At 48.5% G+C, this 21,492-nt stretch overlaps 1 protein-coding gene across 1 annotated transcript in view; it reads left to right on the top strand.

Annotated features, from left to right (window-relative positions):
• Positions 1 to 213: 213 nt before the first annotated feature.
• The window catches only part of LOC108798176 (gastrula zinc finger protein XlCGF26.1-like), a 31,017-nt gene continuing 9,738 nt past the window's right edge, over positions 214 to 21,492 (top strand). The window contains exons 1-6 of the mRNA XM_018569907.1: positions 214 to 288; positions 1,973 to 2,063; positions 2,357 to 2,461; positions 2,618 to 2,655; positions 11,448 to 11,547; positions 12,549 to 13,416. Coding sequence (XP_018425409.1) covers positions 214 to 288; positions 1,973 to 2,063; positions 2,357 to 2,461; positions 2,618 to 2,655; positions 11,448 to 11,547; positions 12,549 to 13,416 — 1,277 coding nt within the window. The remainder of the gene's footprint in view (positions 289 to 1,972; positions 2,064 to 2,356; positions 2,462 to 2,617; positions 2,656 to 11,447; positions 11,548 to 12,548; positions 13,417 to 21,492) is intronic.

Here is a 21,492-nt window from a genome sequence, read left to right as displayed (position 1 = left end):
TTTTCAAACCATAACTGAATAAACTGAAGAGAGAAGCTGATTGGTTGCCATAGGCAATTGCGCCAGATTCTTCTGCTCCAGTTTTGATAAATGAATGTGAATGGGCGGCGCTATTTACATATAAAAAAAGCCGCGACTTATTCTCCCCCAAAAATTCCGCGCATCGCTAGAGTTTTCGGGTTTCGCTGGAAGAAAAGGTGGAAACCCTAGATAATGGGGGTTCACCAATCCCCGGACACTTGCCTGTGGTCTTCTTCTGTGGAGGCATCGGGCTCCTGGAAGAGCGAGGTGAGTGTTGGAACCAGGAGAGGGGATGTTGCTCTTCTCAGTAGAAGGGATTAGGTGGCTGAAAACTGTTTGGACGGTAGAGATCTGGAAGTTGTGTGGTAGCGATGGACTAATATAGGTCAGAATGATGTTTTATATAGAGGTGGTTCTCTTTTTAGGAGGTGAACCTCTACTGAAAGAACGGTGGGTGGGCACCTAGTTAGGTCCTAGGTAGTGATGTGCAGGGGCCAAGTTCGCCCAGGCCTGCACAAAATTCATTGACACCCCCCTTCTCTGGACCATTCAATTGCTACAGGGTCAGTCACAGTCCTTTTTTTAACATGTAGGAAAGTCCCAGCCCCAACTGATTGGGTGGGGGGAGGGGGGGGATGTCAGTGACAGTTTTGAGTGGGCATGGGTGAAGTTGGTTTGCACCAAGCCTGGGCATATCACAAATCACTGACCTGGGCTTCTACCCCTCTGACAATGGTGGGAGTCGTTCATCAGATAATCTATTTTTTGGGTTGGTGGGGTACAAACATTCATCCAGCTTGGTGATTCTGTGTAAACTGTTTACTAGTCACGATGGACCTTCGGCCACTTTTTCTTCTTGGATGAATATGGCTCCTCCCCAATCCTTTCCTGAAATTACAGATTAAACATTTTCAATGATCATGTAAGTATGTCTTTTGAGGATAACCCAGAAAACCGGGGGGTGAAGTTCTTCTTTAAGAACGTTGTATATAGCCAATACATTTCAGGGAAGGAGGTCCCGTCCCCCCCTTCTTCAAGGTTTAAGCAAATACACCTTAAATATATCCAGACTGGATTTACTGGTTTCATTTAATTCCCAGGTTTAAGGTTAAAATGAGCTGACTAGTCAGCGGTATGAGTAGTCTCTTGCACTTCCTTGTTAAAAATAAGGTTGATATTGGAATTACAAGCTCCTAATAAGCTCCTAATTAGCTCCACCCCCGAGGAGCTCTCATTTAGAAATGCAGAAACAAATTGGTTCATAGGAGGTTACACTTTGCCAAACATCTTCACTTCACTTTATCTTCACTCATTGCACTGCTAGTAATGGTTGTACGTGTGAGAAGTTCAAGGGTTGGTGTTACCTTATGTGATAACAGAGGATTGTGAAAAGTATCTTCACCTTGTTTTTGACTACTAAAGCAAGCTTTCTTTTCCGCATAGACTTAGGAATGCATATTATGCCAACTGGGAGTATTTAGAAGAACAGGAGGATCTCTACAAGGACGTCATGATGGAGAACCGGCCGCCCCTCACATCACCGTGTAAGAGGAGACTTTCATTTCTTGAGTATTGAGGATACCCCTAGATACACACATCCTCTGATATAAAGACATAGAAACAATGTATTCAGTCAGTGTGTGTGTTTCCTACAGATGGATCCAGGAACAGAAATACCCCAGAGAGATGTCCCCGTCCTCTGTATTCCCAGGATTCCACACAGGAAGATCAGGGGATCCCTCAGACCCGTCCTCTATATTCCCGGGATTCCACACAGGAACATCAGGAGATCCCTCAGGCCCGTCCTCTGTATTCCCGGGATTCCGCACAAAAACGTCATGAGATCCTTCAAGTAAGTGAAAGACATGGTCTTATCTGTGCAATTTTAGGCAACCTACATATTTAAACATTACTTTGTCGATTTTGTAAACAAGAACTCTGCCTGATCTAGATTGATGGGCTGACTGTTATTAAAGTTGAAGATGACGAAATGTTAATGATTGGTGGTGAGGAAGATGAAACCCCTCCAGAGATGAGCACAGGTGAGGAATAAACACTAAATCCCGAAAAGAGTCCCAGATTCTCCTTGTTCAGTCACTACAACAATCTCTTCTTCTCCCCCCTCCTCTGTCAGTAGACAGTAATGGGGGGACGGAATGTTTCTAGTGGGGGGAGTCAGGAGCCATCAGCCTCTATTAGACTCCGCCTCTCCTCCTCACATCATGTAATTGTGTGTTACCAGCCAAGAGATGTGACCAGTCTCCCCCCACACACACTCTCTGGGGTCTCTCATACATCTCAGTACAGGGGGCTTCACTCTCATCTTCATTCACAGACCTAGGAGACACCAGAACTACACATATGGACTTCAATGTTGAGGTGGAGGATGAAGGACATGTAAGGGTTAAAGAGGAGGATCTTCTGGTAGAGATCAGCGAAGGTGAGTAACAAACACTAAATCCATGAAACATGCACAGATTGTTCTTATTCAATGGACACTTTTCATTGGTTGTTTGGTTCTTCACATTTGTCCTTCTGTGTTTTCCTTATATATGTGACACATAATATTTCTCAATGTGATATTATGCATTTTCAGATGGCCTTCTATACACCAATGTTGTAAAGAGCAGCTGGGTACTTTGATGTTCCCGCCTGGTGGGTGGCCACAGAATATATATCCTTGTGTTTGTCTAAATGTTTATCACTTTAATTGAATTGTTGGGGTTTGGTCAATCCCTTAGCTTGTTGTAACCCACTGAGCAGACACTTGTAAGTTTGATCATGTTATAGCTTTAGACTTTTTAACACTATATATGCATTGCCTGCAGTTGGATGCAGTCATAGAAAGACCCCAGAGAGATGTCCCCGTCCTCTGTATTCCCGGGACTCCATACAGGAACATCAGGAGGTCCCTCAGGAACATCATGAGATCCCTCAGGAACATCAGGAGATCCCTCAGGAGGATCAGGTAAATGGGACTGAGGCTATTAAAACGTGTCAAGGCAAAAAGTGAAAGAAGATATGTATGCATCTCTGCAATACAAGTATATTTTTACAATGTTTTATCCTTTTAAACACGCTGCAAGTACAGAAAAATAATGGCAGATGAGCCAGAAATATAGTGTGCTCCTAGCTTCCTCTTTGACAGGACAACACAGTGTATTATTGGCTCTGAATTTAAATGCAGGAGTTGTCAGCCCCGGCTACTTCATTTCTGATGGATTACAAAGAACATCTGCTCTGCTCCATAATTCCTTATCTCTTCTCCCCCTTCTCCTCCCCATAAGCTCTCCTGATCTCCTCCCCTCTCCATAACCTCACCCCCCCTTCTCCTCCACATAAGCTCCCCTGATCTCCTCCACATAAGCTCCCCTGATCTCCTCCACATAAGCTCCCCTGATCTCCTCCACATAAGCTCCCCTGATCTCCTCCACATAAGCTCCCCTGATCTCCTCCACATAAGCTCCCCTGATCTCCTCCACATAAGCTCCCCTGATCTCCTCCACATAAGCTCCCCTGATCTCCTCCACATAAGCTCCCCTGATCTCCTCCACATAAGCTCCCCTGATCTCCTCCACATAAGCTCCCCTGATCTCCTCCACATAAGCTCCCCTGATCTCCTCCACATAAGCTCCCCTGATCTCCTCCACATAAGCTCCCCTGATCTCCTCCACATAAGCTCCCCTGATCTCCTCCACATAAGCTCCCCTGATCTCCTCCACATAAGCTCCCCTGATCTCCTCCACATAAGCTCCCCTGATCTCCTCCACATAAGCTCCCCTGATCTCCTCCACATAAGCTCCCCTGATCTCCTCCACATAAGCTCCCCTGATCTCCTCCACATAAGCTCCCCTGATCTCCTCCACATAAGCTCCCCTGATCTCCTCCACATAAGCTCCCCTGATCTCCTCCACATAAGCTCCCCTGATCTCCTCCACATAAGCTCCCCTGATCTCCTCCACATAAGCTCCCCTGATCTCCTCCACATAAGCTCCCCTGATCTCCTCCACATAAGCTCCCCTGATCTCCTCCACATAAGCTCCCCTGATCTCCTCCACATAAGCTCCCCTGATCTCCTCCACATAAGCTCCCCTGATCTCCTCCACATAAGCTCCCCTGATCTCCTCCACATAAGCTCCCCTGATCTCCTCCACATAAGCTCCCCTGATCTCCTCCACATAAGCTCCCCTGATCTCCTCCACATAAGCTCCCCTGATCTCCTCCACATAAGCTCCCCTGATCTCCTCCACATAAGCTCCCCTGATCTCCTCCACATAAGCTCCCCTGATCTCCTCCACATAAGCTCCCCTGATCTCCTCCACATAAGCTCCCCTGATCTCCTCCACATAAGCTCCCCTGATCTCCTCCACATAAGCTCCCCTGATCTCCTCCACATAAGCTCCCCTGATCTCCTCCACATAAGCTCCCCTGATCTCCTCCACATAAGCTCCCCTGATCTCCTCCACATAAGCTCCCCTGATCTCCTCCACATAAGCTCCCCTGATCTCCTCCACATAAGCTCCCCTGATCTCCTCCACATAAGCTCCCCTGATCTCCTCCACATAAGCTCCCCTGATCTCCTCCACATAAGCTCCCCTGATCTCCTCCACATAAGCTCCCCTGATCTCCTCCACATAAGCTCCCCTGATCTCCTCCACATAAGCTCCCCTGATCTCCTCCACATAAGCTCCCCTGATCTCCTCCACATAAGCTCCCCTGATCTCCTCCACATAAGCTCCCCTGATCTCCTCCACATAAGCTCCCCTGATCTCCTCCACATAAGCTCCCCTGATCTCCTCCACATAAGCTCCCCTGATCTCCTCCACATAAGCTCCCCTGATCTCCTCCACATAAGCTCCCCTGATCTCCTCCACATAAGCTCCCCTGATCTCCTCCACATAAGCTCCCCTGATCTCCTCCACATAAGCTCCCCTGATCTCCTCCACATAAGCTCCCCTGATCTCCTCCACATAAGCTCCCCTGATCTCCTCCACATAAGCTCCCCTGATCTCCTCCACATAAGCTCCCCTGATCTCCTCCACATAAGCTCCCCTGATCTCCTCCACATAAGCTCCCCTGATCTCCTCCACATAAGCTCCCCTGATCTCCTCCACATAAGCTCCCCTGATCTCCTCCACATAAGCTCCCCTGATCTCCTCCACATAAGCTCCCCTGATCTCCTCCACATAAGCTCCCCTGATCTCCTCCACATAAGCTCCCCTGATCTCCTCCACATAAGCTCCCCTGATCTCCTCCACATAAGCTCCCCTGATCTCCTCCACATAAGCTCCCCTGATCTCCTCCACATAAGCTCCCCTGATCTCCTCCACATAAGCTCCCCTGATCTCCTCCACATAAGCTCCCCTGATCTCCTCCACATAAGCTCCCCTGATCTCCTCCACATAAGCTCCCCTGATCTCCTCCACATAAGCTCCCCTGATCTCCTCCACATAAGCTCCCCTGATCTCCTCCACATAAGCTCCCCTGATCTCCTCCACATAAGCTCCCCTGATCTCCTCCACATAAGCTCCCCTGATCTCCTCCACATAAGCTCCCCTGATCTCCTCCACATAAGCTCCCCTGATCTCCTCCACATAAGCTCCCCTGATCTCCTCCACATAAGCTCCCCTGATCTCCTCCACATAAGCTCCCCTGATCTCCTCCACATAAGCTCCCCTGATCTCCTCCACATAAGCTCCCCTGATCTCCTCCACATAAGCTCCCCTGATCTCCTCCACATAAGCTCCCCTGATCTCCTCCACATAAGCTCCCCTGATCTCCTCCACATAAGCTCCCCTGATCTCCTCCACATAAGCTCCCCTGATCTCCTCCACATAAGCTCCCCTGATCTCCTCCACATAAGCTCCCCTGATCTCCTCCACATAAGCTCCCCTGATCTCCTCCACATAAGCTCCCCTGATCTCCTCCACATAAGCTCCCCTGATCTCCTCCACATAAGCTCCCCTGATCTCCTCCACATAAGCTCCCCTGATCTCCTCCACATAAGCTCCCCTGATCTCCTCCACATAAGCTCCCCTGATCTCCTCCACATAAGCTCCCCTGATCTCCTCCACATAAGCTCCCCTGATCTCCTCCACATAAGCTCCCCTGATCTCCTCCACATAAGCTCCCCTGATCTCCTCCACATAAGCTCCCCTGATCTCCTCCACATAAGCTCCCCTGATCTCCTCCACATAAGCTCCCCTGATCTCCTCCACATAAGCTCCCCTGATCTCCTCCACATAAGCTCCCCTGATCTCCTCCACATAAGCTCCCCTGATCTCCTCCACATAAGCTCCCCTGATCTCCTCCACATAAGCTCCCCTGATCTCCTCCACATAAGCTCCCCTGATCTCCTCCACATAAGCTCCCCTGATCTCCTCCACATAAGCTCCCCTGATCTCCTCCACATAAGCTCCCCTGATCTCCTCCACATAAGCTCCCCTGATCTCCTCCACATAAGCTCCCCTGATCTCCTCCACATAAGCTCCCCTGATCTCCTCCACATAAGCTCCCCTGATCTCCTCCACATAAGCTCCCCTGATCTCCTCCACATAAGCTCCCCTGATCTCCTCCACATAAGCTCCCCTGATCTCCTCCACATAAGCTCCCCTGATCTCCTCCACATAAGCTCCCCTGATCTCCTCCACATAAGCTCCCCTGATCTCCTCCACATAAGCTCCCCTGATCTCCTCCACATAAGCTCCCCTGATCTCCTCCACATAAGCTCCCCTGATCTCCTCCACATAAGCTCCCCTGATCTCCTCCACATAAGCTCCCCTGATCTCCTCCACATAAGCTCCCCTGATCTCCTCCACATAAGCTCCCCTGATCTCCTCCACATAAGCTCCCCTGATCTCCTCCACATAAGCTCCCCTGATCTCCTCCACATAAGCTCCCCTGATCTCCTCCACATAAGCTCCCCTGATCTCCTCCACATAAGCTCCCCTGATCTCCTCCACATAAGCTCCCCTGATCTCCTCCACATAAGCTCCCCTGATCTCCTCCACATAAGCTCCCCTGATCTCCTCCACATAAGCTCCCCTGATCTCCTCCACATAAGCTCCCCTGATCTCCTCCACATAAGCTCCCCTGATCTCCTCCACATAAGCTCCCCTGATCTCCTCCACATAAGCTCCCCTGATCTCCTCCACATAAGCTCCCCTGATCTCCTCCACATAAGCTCCCCTGATCTCCTCCACATAAGCTCCCCTGATCTCCTCCACATAAGCTCCCCTGATCTCCTCCACATAAGCTCCCCTGATCTCCTCCACATAAGCTCCCCTGATCTCCTCCACATAAGCTCCCCTGATCTCCTCCACATAAGCTCCCCTGATCTCCTCCACATAAGCTCCCCTGATCTCCTCCACATAAGCTCCCCTGATCTCCTCCACATAAGCTCCCCTGATCTCCTCCACATAAGCTCCCCTGATCTCCTCCACATAAGCTCCCCTGATCTCCTCCACATAAGCTCCCCTGATCTCCTCCACATAAGCTCCCCTGATCTCCTCCACATAAGCTCCCCTGATCTCCTCCACATAAGCTCCCCTGATCTCCTCCACATAAGCTCCCCTGATCTCCTCCACATAAGCTCCCCTGATCTCCTCCACATAAGCTCCCCTGATCTCCTCCACATAAGCTCCCCTGATCTCCTCCACATAAGCTCCCCTGATCTCCTCCACATAAGCTCCCCTGATCTCCTCCACATAAGCTCCCCTGATCTCCTCCACATAAGCTCCCCTGATCTCCTCCACATAAGCTCCCCTGATCTCCTCCACATAAGCTCCCCTGATCTCCTCCACATAAGCTCCCCTGATCTCCTCCACATAAGCTCCCCTGATCTCCTCCACATAAGCTCCCCTGATCTCCTCCACATAAGCTCCCCTGATCTCCTCCACATAAGCTCCCCTGATCTCCTCCACATAAGCTCCCCTGATCTCCTCCACATAAGCTCCCCTGATCTCCTCCACATAAGCTCCCCTGATCTCCTCCACATAAGCTCCCCTGATCTCCTCCACATAAGCTCCCCTGATCTCCTCCACATAAGCTCCCCTGATCTCCTCCACATAAGCTCCCCTGATCTCCTCCACATAAGCTCCCCTGATCTCCTCCACATAAGCTCCCCTGATCTCCTCCACATAAGCTCCCCTGATCTCCTCCACATAAGCTCCCCTGATCTCCTCCACATAAGCTCCCCTGATCTCCTCCACATAAGCTCCCCTGATCTCCTCCACATAAGCTCCCCTGATCTCCTCCACATAAGCTCCCCTGATCTCCTCCACATAAGCTCCCCTGATCTCCTCCACATAAGCTCCCCTGATCTCCTCCACATAAGCTCCCCTGATCTCCTCCACATAAGCTCCCCTGATCTCCTCCACATAAGCTCCCCTGATCTCCTCCACATAAGCTCCCCTGATCTCCTCCACATAAGCTCCCCTGATCTCCTCCACATAAGCTCCCCTGATCTCCTCCACATAAGCTCCCCTGATCTCCTCCACATAAGCTCCCCTGATCTCCTCCACATAAGCTCCCCTGATCTCCTCCACATAAGCTCCCCTGATCTCCTCCACATAAGCTCCCCTGATCTCCTCCACATAAGCTCCCCTGATCTCCTCCACATAAGCTCCCCTGATCTCCTCCACATAAGCTCCCCTGATCTCCTCCACATAAGCTCCCCTGATCTCCTCCACATAAGCTCCCCTGATCTCCTCCACATAAGCTCCCCTGATCTCCTCCACATAAGCTCCCCTGATCTCCTCCACATAAGCTCCCCTGATCTCCTCCACATAAGCTCCCCTGATCTCCTCCACATAAGCTCCCCTGATCTCCTCCACATAAGCTCCCCTGATCTCCTCCACATAAGCTCCCCTGATCTCCTCCACATAAGCTCCCCTGATCTCCTCCACATAAGCTCCCCTGATCTCCTCCACATAAGCTCCCCTGATCTCCTCCACATAAGCTCCCCTGATCTCCTCCACATAAGCTCCCCTGATCTCCTCCACATAAGCTCCCCTGATCTCCTCCACATAAGCTCCCCTGATCTCCTCCACATAAGCTCCCCTGATCTCCTCCACATAAGCTCCCCTGATCTCCTCCACATAAGCTCCCCTGATCTCCTCCACATAAGCTCCCCTGATCTCCTCCACATAAGCTCCCCTGATCTCCTCCACATAAGCTCCCCTGATCTCCTCCACATAAGCTCCCCTGATCTCCTCCACATAAGCTCCCCTGATCTCCTCCACATAAGCTCCCCTGATCTCCTCCACATAAGCTCCCCTGATCTCCTCCACATAAGCTCCCCTGATCTCCTCCACATAAGCTCCCCTGATCTCCTCCACATAAGCTCCCCTGATCTCCTCCACATAAGCTCCCCTGATCTCCTCCACATAAGCTCCCCTGATCTCCTCCACATAAGCTCCCCTGATCTCCTCCACATAAGCTCCCCTGATCTCCTCCACATAAGCTCCCCTGATCTCCTCCACATAAGCTCCCCTGATCTCCTCCACATAAGCTCCCCTGATCTCCTCCACATAAGCTCCCCTGATCTCCTCCACATAAGCTCCCCTGATCTCCTCCACATAAGCTCCCCTGATCTCCTCCACATAAGCTCCCCTGATCTCCTCCACATAAGCTCCCCTGATCTCCTCCACATAAGCTCCCCTGATCTCCTCCACATAAGCTCCCCTGATCTCCTCCACATAAGCTCCCCTGATCTCCTCCACATAAGCTCCCCTGATCTCCTCCACATAAGCTCCCCTGATCTCCTCCACATAAGCTCCCCTGATCTCCTCCACATAAGCTCCCCTGATCTCCTCCACATAAGCTCCCCTGATCTCCTCCACATAAGCTCCCCTGATCTCCTCCACATAAGCTCCCCTGATCTCCTCCACATAAGCTCCCCTGATCTCCTCCACATAAGCTCCCCTGATCTCCTCCACATAAGCTCCCCTGATCTCCTCCACATAAGCTCCCCTGATCTCCTCCACATAAGCTCCCCTGATCTCCTCCACATAAGCTCCCCTGATCTCCTCCACATAAGCTCCCCTGATCTCCTCCACATAAGCTCCCCTGATCTCCTCCACATAAGCTCCCCTGATCTCCTCCACATAAGCTCCCCTGATCTCCTCCACATAAGCTCCCCTGATCTCCTCCACATAAGCTCCCCTGATCTCCTCCACATAAGCTCCCCTGATCTCCTCCACATAAGCTCCCCTGATCTCCTCCACATAAGCTCCCCTGATCTCCTCCACATAAGCTCCCCTGATCTCCTCCACATAAGCTCCCCTGATCTCCTCCACATAAGCTCCCCTGATCTCCTCCACATAAGCTCCCCTGATCTCCTCCACATAAGCTCCCCTGATCTCCTCCACATAAGCTCCCCTGATCTCCTCCACATAAGCTCCCCTGATCTCCTCCACATAAGCTCCCTCTCCTGATCAACTCTCTTCCTCTCCATAACCTCTCATCTCTCCCCCCCCTTCTCCTCCCCATACGCTCTCCTGATCAACTCTCTTCCTCTCCATAACCTCTCATCTCTCCCCCCCCTTCTCCTCCCCATACGCTCTCCTGATCAACTCTCTTCCTCTCCATAACCTCTCATCTCTCCCCCCCCTTCTCCTCCCCATACGCTCTCCTGATCAACTCTCTTCCTCTCCATAACCTCTCATCTCTCCCCCCCCTTCTCCTCCCCATACGCTCTCCTGATCAACTCTCTTCCTCTCCATAACCTCTTATCTCTTCCGCCCTTTTTCTCCCCATAAGCTTTCCTGATCTTCTCCCCTCTCCATAACCTCTTATCCTCTCTTCCCCCCTCCTCCCCTCCATCACTTTTCATCTCTTCCCCCTTTCTTCTCTCCATAAGCTCTCCTGATCTTCTCCCCTCTCCTCCTCTCCATAACCTTTCATCTCTTCTCCTCTCCTCCATCAGCTCTCATCTCTCCCCCCCCACCCCTCCTCCTCTCCATCAGTGGCGTGCAGTACCTCTTGCTCCGGGTGAGGCATTCCCCAGCCCTGCTCCCCGCCAGACTAAGCCCCGCCCCTGCCAGACTAAGCCCCACCCACAACCCGTCCCCAAGCTAGTGTAAAGGAGGAAGGGAGGCGACACTCACTTGCTCCTCACTGCTGAGGCACTCCGTCCATTACGGGTTACACAGCGGAAAGGATTTCTCTGCTGTGTAACCTGTTAGATGCCGATCTGAATGGAGAAAAAGCTGTCAGCTACAGAGATGAAGCTGACAGCTTTTTCCTCCATATTTCTAGGTGAGGCTCTGCCTCACCTGTCTCCCCTGACCGCACGTCCCTGCTCTCCATAAGCTCTCCCCCTCCCTTCTCCCCTCTATAACCTGTCCTCCTGTCTTCCCCCCTCTTCCTCTCCGTAACCCCTCCTTGTGCACAGCCACAATTTGCATCTATTTATGTCATTTCAGAGTGAAGATTTTACAGTCATTGTCAAATCAGAAGAGACAGATACGAGCAATGATGAGTCGTGTGAGGAGGAGGAGGAAGTTTCTCCAGAGATCAGCACAGGTGATGAATAAATTCAAGCTCTGCAGGGGCTGGGTATTTTTATGTTCTAAGGGGCGGAGAATATATGCCAATTGGAAGTTGTGTACACCTCAAGTTCTAGCGGTGGGGTAGTTATTCCTTTGGAAACCTATGTATTCCTCAGGTTCTGCAGGGGCAGGAAAAAATGTTTTCTCAGGATGGGGCAACTTATTATTGAAAGGGGTGTACTATTAAAGTTCTGCATTCTAACTGGAAGCTGTGTACTCTTCAAGTTCTACGGGGTGTAGTTGGTAATCTGGTGGAAGGCTGTGTACTTCTAAAGTTCTGCAGAGGCGGAGTATTTATACCTAAATGCAGGATATGTATACAACTTGCATGCTGTGGACCCCTCAAGTTCAAAGAGGTGGGGTAGGTATTCAAATTGAAAGGTGTGTACTTAGTTCTGCAGGGGTTGGGCATTTATTGTAATTGGAAGCTGTGTACCCTTTAAGTTCCAGGGAGTGGGGAAGGTATTCCTATGGGAGGCTGTGTACTCCTAAAAATCTGCAGGGGTGGGGTATTTGTTCCTGAATTCAGGATATGTATTCTAATTGTATGCTATGTGGTCCTCAAGTTCCAGGGGGTGGGGTAGGTATTGCTATTGAAAGGTGTGCACTCCTAAAGTTCTGCAGGGGCGGGGTATAATTATTCCTGTGTTCCAATTGTTTGCCAGTTATATGTTGTGTACGCCTCAAATTCCAGGGGTGGAGTATTTATTCTAATTGAAAGCTGTGTACTCTTTACATTCCAGGGAGTGGGAAAGGTATTCCTATGGAAGGCTGGGTACTTATACTTCTGCAGGGGCAGAGTATTTATACCTAGGTTCCAAGGGTAGGGCATGTATTCCAAATGGGAGCCTGTTTACTTCTCAAGTTCCAGGGGGTGAGGTAGGTATTTCTATGGAAGCTCTATAATGACAGTGGGCTGAATGCAGAGCACTTCTTTCCAATGATTCCTATCCCCCGTATATTTTTTTCCTCCAGATGGACAATACCTAAGGGATGACTTGACTCAGAGCTCCAAAACCTCTTCAGGCAATGACACAGACGATGACGGCAATGTATCTGACCCTTCAGAAGAAAATCCAGTTAACCCAAATATTCATTCTAAGTGCCTTCCCAGCCGGTCACAAGAAATATTTCCATTTTCCGAGTGTGGGAAACGTTTTACCTTGAGAGCCAAACTGGCCGTGTACCAGAGATCTCACCCAGATGAGAAGCCGTTTTCCTGTTCGGAGTGCGGGAAGACGTTTAGGCAAAAGTCAAAGTTCGCTAAACACCAGAGATATCACAGATCTCAGAAGGCCCTTCCCTGTCCCGAATGCGGAAAATGTTTTACTCAAAAGTCGCTCCTTGAGATACATGAAAGAGTTCACACCGGGGAGAAGCCCTTTTGCTGCTCGGAGTGCGGGAAGCGTTTTTCCCAGAGCGGAAGCCTTATCGCCCACCAGAGGATTCACACCTCTGTCAGGCCGTACGTGTGTTCTGAATGCGGGAAATGTTTCACCCAGAGACAACAGCTCACGTTGCATCAGAGAACTCACACTGCGGAGAAACCGTTTTCTTGCACCGAATGTGGGAGGAGTTTTAGCCAAAGAGTAACCCTTATGTTACATCAGAGAACTCACACCGGTGAGAGGCCATTCTCCTGTTCAGATTGTGGGAAGAGCTTCACCAAAAGGCCTAGTCTGGTCGCTCACCAAATAATTCACCTCAGCGATCGCCCGTTTTCCTGTTCTGAGTGCGGAAAGTCTTTTACCCGCAAAGGAAGTCTAACGACACACCAGAGATCGCACACAGGGGAGAAGCCATTCTCATGCTCGGAGTGCGGGAAAAGGTTTACAAGGAAAACGTCCCTTTCATCACATATGACTAACCACAGGGTACAAGAGGGCCTTGGTTGATCATCTGACAGCTAACTGTCCTCATACTCGCGTGCCTTTCATAGAAATTCAGGACTCCGTGTTTTTATATTCCTTTATTCTTTGGCAGACATACAGACCGAGTTATATTATGGCCCAATAGGCTGGATGGCTGCTGAGACCATGGAAACATACAACTCTTACTGTGACCTCTCAATGAATAATAATCCATCAATTTCAGTTTTATAGCTTCACCATCTGGTAAAGAGAAGTCATATACAATACAATAACAATCCCACTCCCTGGTGTGTAATCCCATTTTTCATTAAGGTACTTAAGATAGAGGCTTAGTGGCCAGAAAAACAGAAAGCCCACTCTTGCAGCAGCAGTCCTCCCAAGAAGGGAACCAATTTCCCTGAGCCTGGATTCACACTTTTTGCCTAATACATTGAGACTTATGGAAGCGCAGGTCAGTGCTCACTAGCATGCAATTTGATGCCTTTCTATTGATTCCAATGAAAAAGGCATCAGGGGAAAATACAATGGTGTAAGTGGGCTCTTAAATAGTCGGACTTCTTGTACTTGGCTTATGTGGCCTGTCACGTGGTCTACACCCAAGGGAAACCTACTTCAAAGACGGAGCTGCACGCATATTACAATCGATCTTGGCGACATCGCTGGGACCACTTGTACTCAAACACCGGCTTCCCCACTTTACATTTAGCCCTGCTTTCCTGAAGCAGGGCTAAATGTATCACACAAAAATACCGGCCGTCTGTCTGTGCCGCCCCTCTACTCCCTGCCGCCCCGAGGCACAGCCTCAGTGGACTTGTGGGAAATTCGGCCCTGGTCAGCATATTACATGTAGGAGAAGTCAGATTGTTACAGGCTATAGGTTTATATAGACCTAATATGGTCCTCTATCTGTTTCCTAGACCCCCTGTGTTGCCAGGGGCAAAGCTGACAACAGGCAGGACTGATCCAGAGTGATGCAAGTCCTCAGATGGTTAGAGCAAATGCCAGACACTAGCAGAGTTTGCGGACTAATGGGGACGTCAGGTGTAGAGTCCACATTCCAGCTAAATAGATCAATGTCAGACAATAGCAACGTTACCAGGGGCCATGATCAGGATGAGCACAGACAAGTTGGGTACAAACAAAGCACCGGAATAATCCAACCATAAATCAGGCAGAAGTCAAAGAAACATGGACCTCTTATCCATGGCATGAGCCAAAAGACAAACTTGCTGGTCAGATGCAGATTTAAGGTTCTGGACTCGCTTTAAAGACAACTAAAGAGATCAGGCGTGCACATGTTTCTTCCATTCCCTCCTATTCTGTGTGCACTTTTATTATTTACTTATCAGAATGTAAGAAAAAAATATATTGCTTGACAAATGAAATGTATTTTTATGTCTGTACATACGCTGGCACGAGCAAACCCCGCCTCCAACTATATAATTACCGCCTACAGACAATAATGACAAGTGATCATCATATATATTTACTGGCAAATGTCTGTAAAGAGTCATGACCAGGTGGCTTCTGATATTCCCCCGACCCCGCAAGGGTACCCCCAGCAAGGTATACTCACCCATCTGGATTTTCTTATTGCCCCCTGCCCGCTCTGTGGGAGCCCTCCCTCCCTCCATTGGTCTTACATACACTATCACACTGTTGGGGGTACTCTGGGTGGACTCCTGCAGTGGGGAGGGCGATGTGGATTGTTGAATATACCTTGCTGAAGGGGGAGGTTTGATATGGACTTGATGATCATATGTAATGGGAATCGTAATGGATAGTGCATCTGAGCCCTGCATGTAAACAGAGGGGTGGGATGCTAGTGACATCAATGACCTTATATGGCTGTATCAGGTCAATGCCATCGACCAAATATTGCCTTATGACCACATAATGTATCCAGCATCGACAACCCTTAGGTTATATGCAGCCCATGGCCGCAGCACTGATGGTCCAATCAGTGATATGGGCTTGATAATCATATGTAGTGGGAATCATAATGGAAAGGGATAGCCCATCTGAGACCTACATGTAAACACAGGGCTGGGATGGAGGTGACATCATGGACCTTATATGGCAGGTCAAAGTCATTGATCAAATATGGCCATGTGACCACATAAGGTGAATGATGTATCGGCCATTCCTTTGTTTATGTGCAGCTGTGGGAAATGCCCCAGCTGCTGCTGATTGGGCTGGCGCTGATGGCTTCATTCTGGGTTTGGAGGAGCTGGGGTTCAATCCGTATCTGCTGGACATTCTGCTTTCTGGACGAGGCTTGAATGAGCAGGTGTCAGTCTCTTCAAGGGACAACTTTACTTTTTGGCATGAATGGGGGGAATCAATGGATTACGGCGTGTGTATGGCCAGCATTAGAGTGACGGGCGGCCTCGTTGACCAATAGGGATGAAGCTTTACTTTCTAGCCATATGTCATCCCCACCATGGGTGTTGGAAGGAAGAGCTGTCCTTGTGCCCCCCCCAATCACACTTCTGACTATTGAACCGATAGTGAAGGTCCAGGTTCCATTCCACCTCCATTCTTTTTACATAAAATGAAAGATGCATGCAGCTCCCACAATTCCCCTCTCTGGAGATTTATAACTGCTCATGAATATTCATATGCTTCAAATCCCACCACTTGCAGCATTATTATTGTTAATATTAAATCCTCTCTGCCACCGTCCTTCCGCTCTGTGGCTCACCTACTTCCGCTGTGTGCGTTCCACGGTCGCCCAGCTGTTTCCTGGCTGCCATAGCGACGTCGACTCAGTGATTGGACAATAAAACATGGAGCCGAGAGTGACTTGAGAGCCCGTTTATTACAGTGTGGCGCCAGAGCCACCACTAGAGGGCGACCGTCCGCCGTTTGAGAGATGGAATTTGTTCTCGGCGGCCATGTTTTTGTAGACCACAGTAGCAAGAAGGAGGGGTAGTTTTCGTTCATGAATCACACTGCAGGGGGTGTGAGGCTGCAGTGTGTGTGTGCCCGATGTGGAGGAGGTAATAATGTCTTCTTATTATGAGAGGAGGAAGAGGGTCCCAGCACTGTCTGTGGACAGGATGGGGGGGGGATCATGTCACCTCACCTAGATGGTGAGCTCTGCTGGGGGTTATGGTTCTGGGTGAGTATGCTCTGAAAACCTGTGACCTGCGTACACCTACCAATGTGATTTGGGATTTGTATGGAGCCTGGCAGTATAAAGCTCCATTCTCTCATCTCCACATTGGCCCATTTTTAATGAGAGTGGTGTACCAATAGACGTTAGATGATGGTGTCCCAATCTAGCAGGTCCCAACCAGATCATTCCACTATCGCAGCCACTGCCAAAATCTCCCAAGGACAATTATTGATCTTCCTTCTTGGAACTATCACCATTCTTCCCCTTGGTAAGAGGTGGGGCGTCTAACAGTGAGCTCCTACTCCATGTTTTATGACAACGTAAACAAGTGTATGGTGCCATCAGGAAATATAGAGATGAAAGAGCAGTCAGGCTGTACCTGCACCACCAACGTGCCGCTGATGTCTACAGCTGCCCACGCAGAGGGATCATACCTAGTAAACTCTTCAATATTTTTAGAAATATGTTTTAAGATTTGATTTCATGATTGATTTGACTCTGAATTTACTTTATCAGTCAATTGCAGTTCAAGCATTACAAACCAACCAAGTATGGACTTAGACACACAGAGGAGTGAGAGTATATAGAAGGACATGGGGATCTATATAAAGATGTCATGATGGAGAACCGACCTCCCCTCACATCCCCGGGTAAGAGGAGACTTTCATTTCCTGAGTATTGAGGATCCCCCTAGATACACACATCCTCTGATATAAAGACATAGAAACAATGTATTCAGTCAGTGTGTGTGTTTCCTACAGGTGGATCCAGGAACAGAAATACCCCAGAGAGATGTCCCCGTCCTCTGTATTCCCGGGATTCCACACAGGAACATCAGGAGATCCCTCAGGAACATCAGGAGATCCCTCAGACCCGTCCTCTGTATTCCCGGGACTCCACACAGGAACATCAGGAGATCCCTCAGGAAGATCAGGTAGATGGAGATCAGAACTGTATATTAACATTGTGATTATTACAACACAAAGATTGCTCTTATATTTATTGTCAGTCAATTGAATAAGATAACATTTTAAATATTTTTTATTGTTTTCTGGGTTACGTAGGATGAAAACAATATTCTCTCTGGGACAGAAACTACAGATAATCCAGAAGAGCCATCTGTGAGAGGTGATGAGCCGTGTAAGGAGGAGGAAATCCCTCCAGAGATCAGCACAGGTGAGTAATAAACACTAAATCCAGAAAAGTGTCCCAGATTCTCCTTGTTCAGTCACTACAACAATCTCTTCTTCTCCCCCCTCCTCTGTCAGTAGACAGTAATGGGGGGACGGAATGTGTTTAGTGGGGGGAGTCAGGAGCCATCAGCCTCTATTAGACTCCACCTCTCCTCCTCACATCATGTCATTGTGTGTTACCAGCCAAGAGACGTGACCAGTCTCCCCCCACACACACTCTCTGGGGTCTCTCATACATCTCAGTACAGGGGGCTTCACTCTCATCTTTATTCACAGACCCCGGAGACCCTCAGAAAAAAGTAAAAGATGAGGAGGAAGAAGAATATGTGAGAATTCGGCAAGAGGAAGCAGAAGAGTCGTATGCGAGAAATGATGAGATGTGTGTGAGGTGTGAAGAACTATGTGTGGGGATAGAAATCCCTCCAGAGATCAGCTCAGGTGAGTCACTACAGCAATTCTTCTCCTCTCTGAATGAATGAGTCAAGTGGTTGAGTCATTGGCCATATGTGCCCATTACAACCTTGCTCCCTTTAGTCCAGTGTCAGCACTGCGTATGCAGAAATAATAAAGGGTCAGCTCATGTTTCAGTAACAGGTGGAATCTGGTGGACCCACAGATCTGGGTGTTCCCATCTCCTTTTCTGGGTTTCCGCATTTCCTGTGTTGGTTTGAATGGTTTAACCACTTGAAGCCCAGGTGTTTAGACCCCCTTCCTGGCCAGGCCATTTTTCAGTGTTCAGCGCTGCGATACTTTGACTGACGTTTATTCCATCATGCAGCGCTGTACTGAAATGAATTTTATACCATTTTTTGGGGACAGATAGAGCTTTCTTTTGGTGGTATTTCATCACCACTTAGGGGGTTTTATTTTTTTACTATATTAAGGAACAATTACTGAATATTTAAAAAAAAAAAAAAGTTTGTATTCACATTATGTTAGGAAACAATTATTACCCAATTTTTTGGTAAAATATAAAAGACGGGGTCACGTCGGGTAAATAGACACCAAACATGTCAAGCTTTAAAATTGCGCGCACCCTCGAAATGGCAAAAAACTACCATACCCAAAATGTACCATAGGCGACGCTTTAAAAGCTTTTACCGCTCATCAGTTTAGTGTTATCAGTGATTGATGGCCCTACAATTATTGCTCTCCGACGTTCGTGGCGATATGTAACATGTGTGGCGTAATGGGCGCAAAAATTGTGCTTTTTTTTTTTTTAATCCTTTTTCATGTGTGATTTTAGTTTTTTTTTGCAACTTTAATTTTTTTTTCCTATTTTTTTTCCACTTAACTTTATTGTTATTACATAGGGGGATAAGAAAGCCTCTATGTGATAGCAAAGAGATGTGACAGGTCCTCTTTATGTAGACATCAGGGGTCTCCAAGGTCCCTAATGTCACCTAGGGACCCCCAGAGAAGCTGATGAAGCAGATATCTGCTTCATCAGCTTCTCTCTGCTTCATCAGCTTCTCTCCAGCTTTTTCAATTCTACTTCATCAGCTTCTCTCCAGCTTTTGAAGCTGGAGAGTGACACAAGAATGCAGAAGTGATGTATTTCCACATTCGGACACCGGAGAGGGCATGAAGGGAGATGTGTACCTATCTCCCTCTGATCTCCTGTCGCAGAGCCACCATGCTGGTCCCAGGCTCGCACCGGGCATAGCAGAGCTCGGGACCAGCGGGAGGGGCGCACAGACCGGGACGTTCACATACAAGCAATCCGCCAGCGGTTCGCTTGTATGTAAACAGGCATCGCTGCCTGTTTTTAAATTTGGGCAGTTTCGCGCGAGTGGGCATGGCCAACATGCCGTCTTTAGACAGCCGGTCAAATCCAGGATGCTCCCGGCCGGGCCGCTTTCTTGCAACAGCCAGCCGGGAGGCGGGCAATTATCCTGTGCAGACCCTTTTAATCAACTCTCACATTTATACAATTAAATATTAAATACAAAACAAGTGAAAAAATATTGTAGAAGCTCAAATAGTACAGAAGCCAACAACCTTTGCCTAACGAGACCATGATTATCTTATAGCTGGGAAAAAAAAAACAAAGGAACATTCCAAAGAACTCCGAGATAAAGTCATAGAACTGCATACTGCGGGAAAAGGATACAAAGCGATATCCAAATGCCTGCACGTTCCAGTAGACACCGTTCGTTCCATGGTCAGGAAGTGGAAGGTCCATCAGACCACCGAGACACTGCCTAGGAAAGGTCGCCCTTCCAAACTCTCTGAGCAGACGAGAAGAAGGCTTGTGAGAGAAGCCACAGAGAGGCCGTCTGTCACTTTGGAGGAGCTACAGAGTTCGGTGGTTGAGACTGGGGTAAAGGTGCACAAGACAACTATATCAAGAGCTCTGAATAAGACTGGCCTACTACTCTCCAAAAAGCACGGGTTCATGATCGCAGTAGAGGCAATGGCTGACCAAAGGAACATTCCAAAGAACTCCGAGATAAAGTCATAGAACTGCATACTGCGGGAAAAGGGTGCAAAGCGATATCCAAATGCCTGCACGTTCCAGAAGACACCGTTCGTTCCATGACCAGGAAGTGGAAGGTCAATCAGACCATTGAGATGCTACATAAAAAAGGTCGTCCCTCAAGACTCTCGAGGCAAACAAGAAGGCTTGTGAGAGAAGCCACAGAGAGGCCATCTGTCATTTTGGAGGAGCTACAGAGTTCAGAGGTTGAGGCTGGAGTAAAGGTGCACAAGACAACCATATCAAGAGCTCTGAATAAGACTGGCCTACTACTCTCCAAAAAGCACGGGTTCATGATCGCAGTAGAGGCAATGGCTGACCAAACTTTTGACGTTGCGGTGTAAAACTCGGCCTATATGTTGGTGGACCTTGGCCTATATGTTGGTGGACCTTGGCCTATATGTTGGTGGACCTCGGCCTATATGTTGGTGGACCTTTTTTTTTGTAACCAAATTTTCGTTTTCATTCAAAAATGTTTGTGCAAAGTGCCGTTACCTTAGGCCAAATATACATATGATGTTCTTGGCGTTCAAGGTAAAGCGCCTAGTCACAACTTTGAGTCCTTCGTGGTGGGACGCAGAGACAAGGTCTGGTTTCCACAGTTCAGTGTGCCTACTTGTCTTAAAGTGACATTAAACCCTCAGATTTTTTAACATAAACCAATACTGTAATGTGCGCCTTACTGTAATCCATGGTTTGCTGCTCTTCCTTTTTAAATCCTCATGTCTTCTCATGCTTGGGGAGAACTTCCCTTTGCAGCTCAGGGCCTCTTCCTGTAGTGCTGGCTCAGGTTACAAGCCTATAGAAACTAATACACAGACACCGTGTATCCATTCCTAAGACAAGGCAGTCTGCTGCAAAACAGAAGTTCTGCAGAGCATGTGAACAGATACAGATTTAAAAGGAAGAGCAGCAAAGAGAAGGGAAACAACCATGGATTACAGTAAGGCACACATTACAGTATTGCTTTATGTTAAATCTGAGGGTTTAATGTCACTTTAAGGATAAGAGAGATACAAAAAAAAAAAACAAGCTTAAGGAAAGGGTGAAGGGGTTCCTAAAGGGGGGGGCCTGGAAGAAGAGACAGGAAGTGGAATGTGGTGATGGTCATCAAGGTGAAGAAATGAGTTCCCATGGTCATAGGACATGTCAATGGACTTCACTGGTCTGACCAACCACAGTTCCGGACTTTGGGAAATTAAGGCATGATCTGTCTCACACAACTTATCCTTTGGTTCATGATATATGAATGTTT

This window comes from Nanorana parkeri, unplaced genomic scaffold (assembly GCF_000935625.1).
Source record: "Nanorana parkeri isolate BGI_ZX_2015 unplaced genomic scaffold, ASM93562v1 scaffold1424, whole genome shotgun sequence".
Classification (NCBI taxonomy): Eukaryota; Metazoa; Chordata; class Amphibia; order Anura; family Dicroglossidae; genus Nanorana; species Nanorana parkeri.
This window is presented reverse-complemented; position numbering and strand designations above follow the sequence as displayed.